The sequence below is a fragment of the Sus scrofa genome, chromosome 15 (genome assembly GCF_000003025.6).
Source record: "Sus scrofa isolate TJ Tabasco breed Duroc chromosome 15, Sscrofa11.1, whole genome shotgun sequence".
Lineage (NCBI taxonomy): Eukaryota > Metazoa > Chordata > Mammalia > Artiodactyla > Suidae > Sus > Sus scrofa.
The window spans coordinates 111084211-111097289 of NC_010457.5; the positions used below are offsets into that span (position 1 = coordinate 111084211).

The window sequence follows — 13079 nt, forward strand, 5'->3', positions numbered from 1 at the left end:
CAGGTGGTAGCAGTGGAAGTGGTGATTTTGCAGTGATTTTAAGTGGTGATTTAATGGATGTATTTTGAAGGTGAAGCTGATAGGATTTGCTGATAGGTTGGATGTGGAATGTGAGAGAAAGGTGTTTGGCCTGAACAACTGGACGGGCAGAGGTGCCCTTAAGGCAGACGGGGGAGCCTGCAGCAGGAACAGTTTGCAACAGGACTGGGGGAGGGGATATTAGCTCAGTTTTGGACATACTGAGATGCTGGTGAACATCCAAAGGACATTTCAACCTTTGGATGTAGCTTCCTGTGCAGTGAACTCACAAGTCCAACAGTCAGCTTTCCCTGGAGGGTGGCAAGCAAAGGGGTGGGAAGGGAATCCTGGTGAATCAGGTGGCATTTATGGGGACTGTTTTAAGAGCTGAGCAAGCTGCTAAATTTTTCTTGAAGGAAGAGGAAACAATGAGAGTCTGACAGGACACTCAAACACACACACTCATTTTTTTTTTTTTTTTTCTGATACTCACCAGGATAAATAACATTAGTAAAAATGGTTATCTTTATGACAGAAATTTCTCACCATTCAGGAACTAATTCTGAATATAATTTCGAATAAAATATGAGACCAAGGACAGGAAAAGATGACTTAAGAGGGTAGAAGAATCATGCTTGGTATTGTCTAGAGCCTCCCAAGTCAAGCTGTTAAACTGTTCAGAATAGTCTAAGCCAAGAACTAAACAAACCAGTAGAACTCCTGTTCCTCAAGAACCACCACAACTGTGCTCTAAGTAACTGGGAGAATAGGCATGACCTCAACTAGAGTCATAGAGAAACTTATTTTAAATATATATCACAATAGGAACTTTGGATTCACCAAGCATCCAATCCCCAAGTATATTTTAATGATAGAGAATGGGAAACAGGCATCTGCTAATCAATTTCTATAAAGTCTTTCTCTGGACTGGATGATTTCACTCTAGCACTCAGAAGAGAAAGCATGATTTTTTAAAATTAATTAACTAGTTTATTTTATTATTGTTATTATTATTGTCTTTGTCATTATTAGGGCTGCACCTGCGGCATATGGAGGTTCCCAGGCTAGGGGTCTAATCCGAGCTATAGCTGCCAGCCTACCCCACAGCATCGCCAGATCCAAGCCGTGTCTGTGACCTACACCACAGCTCAAGGCAACACCGGATCCTTAACCCACTGAGCGAGGCCAGGGATCGAACCCGCATCCCCATGAATACTAGTCGGATTCATTTCCACTGCACCATTTGAATCATGCTTTCTAGGGAGTTTCCTTCAAGGTGCAGTGGAAATGAATCCAATTAGAATCCATGAGGATGTGGGTTCGATCCCTGGCCTCGCTCAGTGGGTTAAGGATTGGGTGTTGCCTTGAGCTGTGGTGTAGGTCATAGACGCGGCTCAAATCCTACATTGCTGTGGCTGTGATGTAGGCTGGCAGCTGTAGCTCAATTAGACCCCTAGCTTGGGAATCTCCATATGCCTTGGGTGGGTCCCTAAAAAGAGAAAAAAAAAAAAAAAAAATCAGGATTTCTGAAAAGCTACTCCAAACAGCTGGTGGTGGTCTGGCAATGTTTTTAGCAATCCAGGGCAATATGAGGGGGGGAAAAAAAAAAAAAAAAAAAGACTAGTAGGATGAATTTTAACTCTGTAGACTTAAAAAAGATATTTGATTACTGTTTGCTTTCTTTTCTTTTTTTTTTTGCCTTATTTTCTCTTTTTTTGTGTTACTATGTTCTAGGTGCTAATGTTTGTTTAGCTAAAGACATGGATAAGACAACTCTATAGATAGGAAATGGAAAGGTCTGGTAAATACAGACCTAGAGAAAAAGGCACTCATTACCACTAAGTCAATTGTCATGTCTTGTCCTCCAAGGGACGTTACTGTCTGCCACCTCTCTGCCTTTCTTCACACTCTCCTAGATGACTTCAATCAAGGTTTCAGGAGAAATAAAGTGGTTTCTTCCCCTTACGAGTCTAGAAACCTCTGGACATCAGCACCGCCACCAGCAAATGCACCAGAGAAAGCAGCAGCAATTTGAGCATCAGAGAACCTGGTTCCAAGTGTGGACTCTGCTGCTTAACCAGCTCTGTCACCCTCAGGCAAGTCATGAAGCATCTCAGAGTCATAGTTCTTTCTCTTCTTTCTCAATTCCGTCTGCCTTACCCAATTAGAAGGGCTGTTGTAAAGAACAAATAACGTATTTATGGGAAAGTACACTGTAATTGATAAAATCATAGCTATCGCACAGTTACGATGGGTCCATCATAAATAAAATGGGCTGGGGATAAGAAAAGCAGGGCAGCACTGTATTATGTACCAAACACCAGTATGTTAGGAAAAAATAGGGGTAGAGACGATGGCAAAGTGGAGAGTCCAGTATGTAAAGCTGATTGCTGCACCCAGGAATGAGGGACGCCTTGTGTAACCAGAGCTTTGGATTTCTTAAGAGAAACCAGAGTTTCATTTTGTGTGAGCATGAAAACTCCTAATTATTTAAATGTTAGCAAGGATTTCACAACTCTAAAACCTGGTAGGGGCCATTCCTGAAAGGCCAAACAAAACATGCCTGAGGGCCAACCTGGCCTGGTTTGTGACTTCTGATTCGCACACCGTGGACTCCTATTCCTGTGTCCTGGGGGACTCGGGGGCTGGGTGTCAGGGTGCCTCCTGAAGACCTCCCTCTGGCCGCCGGTCCGGATGTGTCCTGACGGAGTGAACATTGTCCACAGAGCACTTCACACACCTTCGCATGTGGACACTCTAAATAATCCTTCCCATGCAAAGTTAACTAGGCCTTGAACCAGCCCAGCAGGGTCACCATCTGGGAGTCCTCAGAAACGGTGAACTGTCAGCACTATAAACATTTTAGACTTCGTGGAAGACGCTGACTTTTTCTAAACTAATCACCCTTGCCAGTCAACGTTTGCAGTATGGGTTCAAGAACAAGGCGTTCATTTAACAACAATAACAAAAACAGTGAGGATAAAAACCACACGGTCATCATAATGACAGGCCTAAAAGCCAACTGTGACTTCCCTAATAAGGCGTCCACCCAAGCTGGCTCCCTGGCGGTCGAGCGCCAATACGATTAATCAGTCTGTTTCCAGTTTTCTCACGACAGCAATATTAACAGTTTGCTTTATTCTGTTTATATGGTGCTGACAGGTCTTCAGCATGTTGGGCCTACTTGCTGGAGATTAATGGCAACTCTTATATGGAGGTAAAAACCAGGCAGGCAGAGAAAGCCTTTTACGACTAGATAAGAACTAGACTCTCTCGCTCTTTTTCGTTCCCCAGTGCCCATCAACTCCTCCTTCTTGGAACTTCTCTCAAGGTCGCATACGGTGAGCTGTGCCCAGCAGATTCTTCTCACTGTTTAAACCCCCAGGTGAAACAAAGGGAACCTCAAGTCATGCTTTTGAACAAGTTCTATCAACGCTAAAGGTACTGGTGGCTAATTTTGTTTTTAAAAAGTTAGATTCCAAAGGTAAGAGGTGGCTTCTGGTGACAGGAATTTTAGCATATGAGGCGGCCAGTGGTTCCCCTTTGTAGCTATGGTGATTTTCGTAGATGCTGAAGAAGGCAGAATTAATACTAAGTATGACCTAGCTGTAAGAAGTATGGACGTCCGAGAAAATCTCTTCAATATATTTCACTACATAGTCATATTTCAAAGTGAATCAAAAAGATTTCTAGGCTCCCCTAATCACCCCTCCTCCCCCCCACCAAAAAATATGAGTACTGCCTGCTACTGGTATACTTTTCTCTGAGCTAGGCTGGAAAGCACAGTAACCCCAAACATTATTTTAACAGCATATAAATATGGAGAAATTAATATAACGTTTTAAAAAAAACCCACACTGTGCCTCCTCTAGGGCTCTGCAGGAATCATTGCCTTAAGCCTTGCACTTAGGGAACACCCTCTCCCCCCTCCCCAACCATTTTTTGCAACAAATGTGTAGATAAGTATGCACTGCATACCAGGAACCGTGGGCCCTGTGCCCAGTTAGCTCTCCAACCCACTTCCTCTTGCTCACTCCTCTGCCAACACAGGAAGTAGCAGGAGAAGGGGACTGACTCCAGTAGACAGAGCATCAGGGGTGGCTTTTAAGTGGAACCTTTTAACGAAGATTTTTTAAAGCTAGAGACAAGAACTGTTAAGCATAAGAAAGCAGTATTAGCAATAGTACTGAGTGTAAAAGCACGATGCATAAGCACTACTGTGAGTCCTTCAGCTGTAAAAACCATTTTATTCCCACAATAGAATACATTAAGGGAAGAGTTAAATAATCATTTACGTTTGAAGTGCACGCGTATTTGACAGTGTAGAAAAATACGGGATTAGACTGGGGGAACATCTTTAATTCTGCACTTGTGCTTTATTATTTTTTTAAATTTTATTGAAGTATAGTTGATTTACAATGTTGTGTTAATGGCTGCACAGCAAAATGATTCAGTTAAACATACATATATATTCTTTTTCATTGTGGTTTATCACAGGATATCACAGATATTTAATGTAGTTTCTTGTGCTATACAGTAGGACCTTGTTGTTTACCCATCCTGTATATAATAGTTTGTATCTGCGAATCCCAAACTCCCAATCCTCCCCTCTCCCACCCTCCTCCTGCCCTTGGTAACCACAGTCTGTTCTCTCTATCTGTGAGTCTATTTCTGTCTTATAGATATGATCATTTGTCTCACATTTTATTTTATTTATTTATTTATTTATTTTTGGTCTTTTTGCCATTTCTTGGGCCACTTCCGCGGCATATGGAGGTTCCCAGGCTAGGGGTTGAATCGGAGCTGTAGCCACTGGCCTATGCCAGAGCCACAGCAACGCGGGATCCGAGCCGCGTCTGCAACCTACACCACAGCTCACGGCAATGCCAGATCCTTAACCCACTGAGCAAGGGCAGGGACCGAACCCGCAACCTCATGGTTCCTAGTCGGATTCGTTAACCACTGAGCCACGACGGGAACTCCTGTCTCACATTTTAGATTCTACATATAAGTGATGTTAGTAGATGCAAACTATTGCATTTGGAGTGGATAAACAATGAGATCTTGCTGTATAGCAGAGGGAACTATATTCACTTGTGATGGAACATGATGGAGGATAATGTAAGAAAAAGAATATATATATATGTATGTATGACTGGGTCACTGCTATACAGCAAAAATTGAAAGAACATTGTAAATCAACTATAAGGGAAAAAATACAAATCTTAAAAAAGACACAAATCTACATAAAGTGATATCTATGGTATTATCTTTTTCTGACTTTGATTAGTATGATAATATCTAGGTCCATCCATGTTGCTGCAAATGGCATTATTTCATTCTTTGTTATGGCTGAGTAATATTCCTGTGTGTGTGTACACCACATCTTCTTTATTCATTCATCTGTTAATGGCTATTTAGTCTGTTTCCATGCCTTGGGTATTGTAAATAGTGCTGCTATGAACATAGGGATGCATGCCAACATATTTGACAACCTAGAAGAAATGGACAATTTTCTAGAAACATACAGATTCTAGAAACTGAATCAAGAAGAAATATATAATTTCAACAGACCAATCACTAGAAGTGAAATAAATGCTATAATTAAAAAAAACTCCCTACAAACAAAAGTCCAGGACCAGATGGCTTCACAGGTGAATTCTACCAGACCTACAAAGAAAAACTTACTCTGATCCGTCTCAAACTACTCCAAAATATTGAAGAGGAAGGAACACTCCCAAACGAATTGTATGCAGCTACCATCACCTTGCTACCAAAACCAGACAAAGCCACCACCAAAAAAAGAAAATTATATGCAATGTCTTTGATGAATATAGATGCAAAAATTCTTAACAAAATATTGGCAAACTGAATCCAATAATACCTTAAAAAAAAAATCCTACACCACAACCAAGCTGGATTCATCCCAAGGATGATTCAATATACACAAATCAATCAATGTGATATACCACAAAAAAAGAAAAGATAAAAACCACATGAACATCTCAATAGATGCAGAAAAAGCATTTCTTAACTTTTTTTTTTTTTTTTTTTTTTCTTTTTAGGGCCGCACCCATGGCATATGGAAGTTCTCAGGCTAGGGTTGAATGGAAACTATAGCTGCTGGCCTATGCCACGGCCACAGCAATGCCAGATCCTTAACCCACAGAGTGAGGCCAGGGATCAAATCTGCATCCTCATGGATACTAGTCCTGTTTGTCATCACTGAGCCATGACAGGGACTTTAAAAAAAGCATTTGATAAAATTAAACATCCATTTACAATAAGAACCCTTATGAAAGAGGGTATAGAAGGAACATAACATAATAAAAAGCTATTTATGACAAACCCACAGCCAATATAATACTGAACAGTGAAATGGTGAAAGCCTTCTCACTAAAATCTGGAACAAGACAAGGATGTCCACTCTCACTACTTCTATTTAACACAGTATTGGATGTTCTAGCCACAGCAATCAGACAAGAAAAAGAAATAAAATGTATTCAAATTGGTAGGGAAGAGATAAAATTGTCATTATATGTATATAACTACATATATAAAACCCTAAAGATTCCACACAAAAACTACTAGAACTGACAAATGAATTCAGCAAGGTAGCAGTATACAAGATTAACATATAGAAATCAGTTGTGGAGTTCCCGTCATGGCTCAGTGGTTAATGAATCCGACTAGGAACCATGAGGTTGCGGGTTCAATCCCTGGCCTTGCTCAGTGGGTTAAGGATCCGGCATTGCCCTGAGCTGTGGTGTAGGTTGCAGACGCGGCTCGGATCCCGCGTTGCTGTGGCTCTGGCGTAGGCCAGCAGATGCAGCTCCAATTCAACCCCTAGCCTGGGAACCTCCATATGCCACGGGAGTGGCCCAAGAAATGGCAAAAAGAAAAAAAAAAAAATCAGTTGCACTTCTTTACACTAACCAATATCAGAAAGTAAATGTAAACAAACATTCCCTTTCAAAATCACACAAAAAAATAATTACTTGGTAATAAACCTCACCAAGGAGGTGAAAGACTTATATGTTGAGAACTACAAAATATTAATAAAGGGAACTGAAAATGACTCAAAGAAATGGAAAGATAACCTCTTGGATTAGAAGAATGAATATTGTTAAAATGGTCATACTACCCAAAGCAATCTATGGATTTAATGCAATCCCATACTACCCAAAGCAAACTATGAATTTAATGCAATCCCTATCATGACATTTTACCCATGGAAATTACCCATGACATTTTTCACAGAACTAGAACAAATAATCTAAAAACTTATACAGGAGTTCCCAGCATGGCGCAGTGGAAACTAATCTGACTAGGAACCTTGAGGTTGTGGGTTTGATCCTGGCCTCACTCAGAGGGTTAAGGATCTGACGGTGCTGTGGCTGTGGTATAGGCCGGCAGCTATGGCCTTGATTGGACCCTAGCCTGGGAACCACCATATGCTGAGGGTGCAACACCTCCCCCCCCCAAAAAAAAGGGTAAAATTTATACAGAACCATAAAAGACCCAGAATTGCCAAAGCAATCCAGAGGAAAAAGAACAAAGCAGGAGGCGTAATTCTCCCAGACTTCAGACAATACTATAAAGTCACAGTAATCAAAACAGTGTGGAATTGGTATAGAAACAGATATATGGATAAATGGAACAGAATATAGAGCTCAGAAACAAATCCACACACCTACAGTCAATTAATCTTCAACAAAGGAGGCAAGAATATAAAATGAGAAGACAGACTCTCAGCAAGAGGTGTTTGGAATATTGGGCAGCTGCATGTAAATCAATGAAACTAAAACACACCCTCACGCCATGTACAAAAATAAACTCAAAATGGCTTTAAGACTTAAATATAAGACACGACACCATAAAACTCCTAGGAGACAACATATGTAAAATATTCTCTGACATAAATCATACAAATGTTTTATTAGGTCAGTCTCCCAAGGCAATAGAAATAAAAGCAAAAATGAACAAATGGGACCTGGTCAAACTTATAAACTTTGCACAGCCAAGGAAATCATAAGCAAACAAGAAGACAACCTATGAACTGGGAGAAAATATCTGCAGATGATGCTACTAACAAAGGCTTAAACTGCAAAACATACAAACAGCTCATATAATTCAATAACAAAAAAACAAACAACCCAATTGAAAAATGGGGAGAAGATCTTAATAGACATTTCTCCAAAGAAGGTATTCAGATGGCCAATAGGCACATGAAAACATGCTCATCCTAATTATTAGAGAAATCCAAATTAAAACTACTATGAGGTACCACGCCATACCAGTCAGAATGGCCATCATTAAAAGGTTTACAAATAAATGCTGGGGAGGGTATGAAGAAAATGGAAATTTCCTATACTGTTGGCAGGAATGTAAATTGGTACAGTCACTATGGAAAACAGTATGGAAGTTTCTCAAAAACCTTAAAATAGAATTGCTATATGATCCAGCAAACCCACTCCTGGATTTACATCCATACTTGTGCTTTAATAATTTGTCTGATGTTAAGGTCCAACTGAAGAGGAAAGAAACCCAAGTGAGACAGACTAGTTAGAAGGATATTATAATCGTCCTGAGACTGAACCAGGGCAGTGCACTAGAAAAGGAAAGATTTGAGACTTATCCCAGAAACAAAACCAACTAAATCTTTTTTTGACTGATTCAATTGTTCTTTAGTTCATTTGTTCATTCATTCAACAACTTCTAAATGTTTCAAGTCAAACATTGTGCCAAGTGACATAGCGAAGTAAGAAAAAGAGGAATCTGAAGATGACTTCTTCCTCAAAACTGGGCTGCTAGCCATGGTTTAGTGGTCTGAAATGTCTTAAGTCTAATAGACATCCATCCACCACCCATCTCTCCTGCTAACCACTACCAATTCAGTACTGACTGAACACCCACCTTGTGCCAGCCGCTACACTACATAATGGTCATGAAAAAGTCCAGGAAAGAAAAATGAAGGAAAAGGGAAAAAAGGCTACCATTTTCATTCTCACAGCTCTAGGAATGCCTTCTCTCTAGAACTTTCACTCCTCTCCTGGGGGGTCTGACATAAGAAAACCACCACCGCTAGAACAGCATAGGTTGTCTGACTCATCCACATGAAGAGAAGATCCGCTATTTAATATCTAAATGTGTGCCCTGATTTGGCATATTTCATCAAAGTAAAACATTATATCAGAAAGGTACCTAACATGATTCCCATGTGTAGGTTTTTAATATTATTTAAAAATGTAAGCACAGGAAAAACCAGCTCTGACCAAAGCCAAAATGTACTGAAAGTAATAGAACAAACATATCTTGAATGTTAACAATCTTGTTTCTGGTTTAGTCGGTGTATTAGTTTGAGACATATAATTTTATTGCCTTTCTTTATTGCCCTGATTTTTTAAAATTAAGACTTGCCTAGACTTTACAAGGATAAATCCTGACCACTTTCTAGTGCTTTCTGCAAAACAACTAGGTAATACAATGACTACCACTGAGAAATATTTTGCTTTATGGCAGCTGCCTTTTCATTATTATTTTATGAGAGCTTGTCTAGATATTATGTATCCTTCACTATCTACATTTAGTTCTTTTTAAAACGGTCTTCTTCAGATGCCTGGGGTTTTGTCAGTTTCTTTGGCTCTTAATTGGATTTCAAATAGCAAACGGTATCACTTTCCAAGGTTCTTATTCACACAGGCTTGCCTCCAAAAACTATGACTAACGTATGCTTTTCAATTTCTATTAAAAAAAATTAAAAGGTATGTTTGGGAACTTACGAACATCATCAACAATTATTTCAAGTATAAGCTAGTTCATATATGCTGAGGGTGAGGATTTAAATGCCAGTAAAACCTAACTGTAAAAGAAGGAATTTGATGAGAACAGGCACATTTTCACTTCAGCTTTATGTTGAGGATCTGGGCCTGGTATGGACTTCTGTGTTCCATAAACTCTGAGATAACCAAGCTATGGAAAAGCAGCCTGTGCCAATGGTAATATAAAAAGGCAGAATCCTGGCCCTTTTCATGGTTTTTTTTTTTTTTTTTTTTTAATGCATTTTAATCCCAGTTCTACCATGTGCATCACTTTCCAAGTTTTTTTCTGTCTGGAAAACAAGATTTGAATGGCCACCTACTTATTTTCCATTGAAAAAAAAGTTTTTAATTAAAAAAAATCTCAACCATGTTCATTTTTTCCTGATGATAATAGCAACTGAAATCGAGGAAAATGTAAAGCTCTACATAAGTGATTGATGAAGACACTCCCATGACTATTATCTCAAGTTAACCTATAGGTATTGAGAAGTCTTCACTGCCATGGGAACTCGATCCATGAGTTAAAAGCCTTCAGTGACGCTGAGATATTATTTTCACTGTGCTTGGCTCAGCTGGATAGAGGACCTTGGAGGAAAAAGTCAAAGTTGAGCCCAGAGGGAGAGCCACAGAATTCGAGACGCTTGGCGCTGTAGAGGCCCTTGGAGATCATCTAACTACCCGCCTGGGGCGGGAAAGAAAAACAAACTGGAGCCTGCTGACATTTATGACTCTTACCTGCGGCGCAGATCCTCGGCCACCGCCGCCCGGCAGCTGAACAAATAGGCTCGCAGCGATTTCAGCCGTTGCCGCAGCCGCACCACAGTGGCCAGCGGCTCAGCATGTCCATACAGCATGGGGTTCTCCTGCTGGATGTCGATCAGGGGCTCCTCGAACACGTATTCCAGAAACTCTTTGGCCTGCTTAGACACCTACAAAAGAAACTTTCTCAGTTAGTGCTGTCCAGTCACCCACTCTCTACACCTCCTCCAACCAGGAACCATAGCTTAAATAGCAGAGTAATACTAGGTTCTGGACAGAGCCCAATGAAAAAGCCCATAGTTTAGCTAAATTAGAAAATGTGCCTTTTCTTCCTCTCTTCCAGAAACCCAACTGGTAAAAGTAACCTGGGCATTGAAAGGAATTTATTAATTCTGTATGTTGATTATGTGATTACACAAATCTACACTTGTGATAAAATGACACAGAACTACATGGGCCCAGCATACCAATATAAATTTCCTGCTTGTGTGGGGTTTTTTAAGTATTGTACTATAATTATTTAAGATATAAACAGTGGAGAAAGTGAGTGAGAAATGCACAGGACCTCCCTGGTCTGTATTATATTATCTATGCAACTTCCCATGAATCCATAATTATTTCAAAATAAAAAGCAAAAGGAATTCATTAAGACTCTTAATAGTAATGCTGATTGAAAAAACTATATATATTGCATATATATGTATATATACTCCATAACACTTACTAAGAGTAGCCACTTTAAAAAAATAGATAAACCATGCACATATTACAAAATTCAAAAAGAATAAAAAGGATCTATTCTCCCCGCCCAAAAGAAAAGGCTATCATATGCAGAACAATGTGCACAGAAACACGCTAAAACACAATTTAGTGGACAGAAAAGAGTTGCTCCTTTTAGAACAGCTCTGAGCTTGGGCCGACTCTGGCCAATATATCCATCCAACTTCACAGCCCCTTCTGGTAGTAAACATCAAGAATATGAAAGCTGATTTAAAAATGTTATTGTCATCAGTAAAAATAGTTGAAACCCAATGCAGCTTAAATAATGCACAATCTGTAGATAATCTGGGGATCTTTATAAAACAATTCACCAATACCGAGGACATAGACTGGCTAAGTGATATGCAGAGTTGGCTCAGTTTCTATTTATGAAAGGCAAAACTTCTCCACTAAGTTTCCACCAAAACCTCTCCAGAACTGGGACTAAGACTGGAATCCAACAGAAACAAAAACAAACAACTTTGCTTATAAAAAAAAATTTTAAAAAAACCCAAAAAAACAAAAATCCAATGTTCCATACTCTGAGAAGAGTATTAAGATAAATAGTACACACTCCCTATCCTCATGGAACTCACTTGAGAATAATAGACAATTAATTTTAAAAATACATGTAGCACATAGCCTGTCATTTACCACAAAAGGAATATGGGTTAGGTCCACTTGTAGCTTAAAGGAAGAAGTCATCGACCATAATGGGGAGAAAAGGGAGCTAGGAGCCAGGGCAGGCCTGGGAAAGCAGGTGGCACTGGCTCAAGATCTAGAAAGATAAACAGAAATTCACTTGGTGGACAAGGACAGGACAGAAGAGAGTACAACAAGCAGACACAACACAAAAACCTATTGGTATGTACATGTGATAACTAAATGTATGGCTATTGTATGTTGATTAAAAACACATTTATGAAATTCAATATTTTCATATGTATAAAGTGCTTATAAAAGAAATGCAAAAAAAAAAAAAGGATCAATGTTTTCTTCTAATAAAAGTCATTTTTTTGAGTTCCCTCGTGGCTCAGTGGGCAAAGAACCTGGCATTGACACTGCTGTGGCTAGGGTTGCTGCGGTGCGGGGCTTTTTTTCATTTTGTTTTGTTTTTTTCTTTTCCTCTTTTCTTTTTATGGACACACCTGTGGCATCTGGGCTAGGGGTTGAATCGGAGCTGCAGGCCTACGCCACAGCAATGCTGGATCCAAGCTGTATCTGAGACCTATGCTGCAGCTTGCTTCAATCCCAGATCTTTAACCCACTGAGGGAGGCCAGAGATCGAACCCACATCTTCGGAGACACTATGTTGGGTTCTTAACCCTCTAAGCCAGAATGGGAACTCTTGGGCGTGTGGGTTTGATCCCTGGCCTGGGAACTTCCGAATGCCATGGGTGTAGCCTGTGTCCCCCTACCCCCGCCCAAAAAAAAAACTGTCACTTTTCCCCCTTATATTTATAAGCAGTTTTTCTGAGGTACCTGTTCTGTTGTGTGATGCTCTGGGATCCTGCAGAGTTAAAGAGTTAGGAGTTAATGAAGTTTACAGTCTGCAAATCCAGCTCACAAAGAGGCACAGAGAATTAGCCAAAACCTTCGACTATTTAACCAGATGAAATAACAGCTGACAGGGCTAAATAATGTCTCATTTTGAGGTCTACAGATGCAGGTGCATACATGGCAGACACTATAGCAGGCATCTGGCATTCAGTGGAGACCACA

General features: G+C 40.0%; 1 protein-coding gene across 3 annotated transcripts in view; it reads right to left on the reverse strand.

Moving 5' to 3' along the window:
• The window catches only part of PLEKHM3 (pleckstrin homology domain containing M3), a 196806-nt gene that overhangs the window by 95088 nt on the left and 88639 nt on the right, over positions 1-13079 (reverse strand). For all 3 annotated transcript variants that reach the window (XM_021076249.1, XM_021076247.1, XM_021076248.1), the window contains exon 5: positions 10575-10768. In XM_021076249.1, the coding sequence (XP_020931908.1) occupies positions 10575-10768 (194 nt within the window). The remainder of the gene's footprint in view (positions 1-10574; positions 10769-13079) is intronic.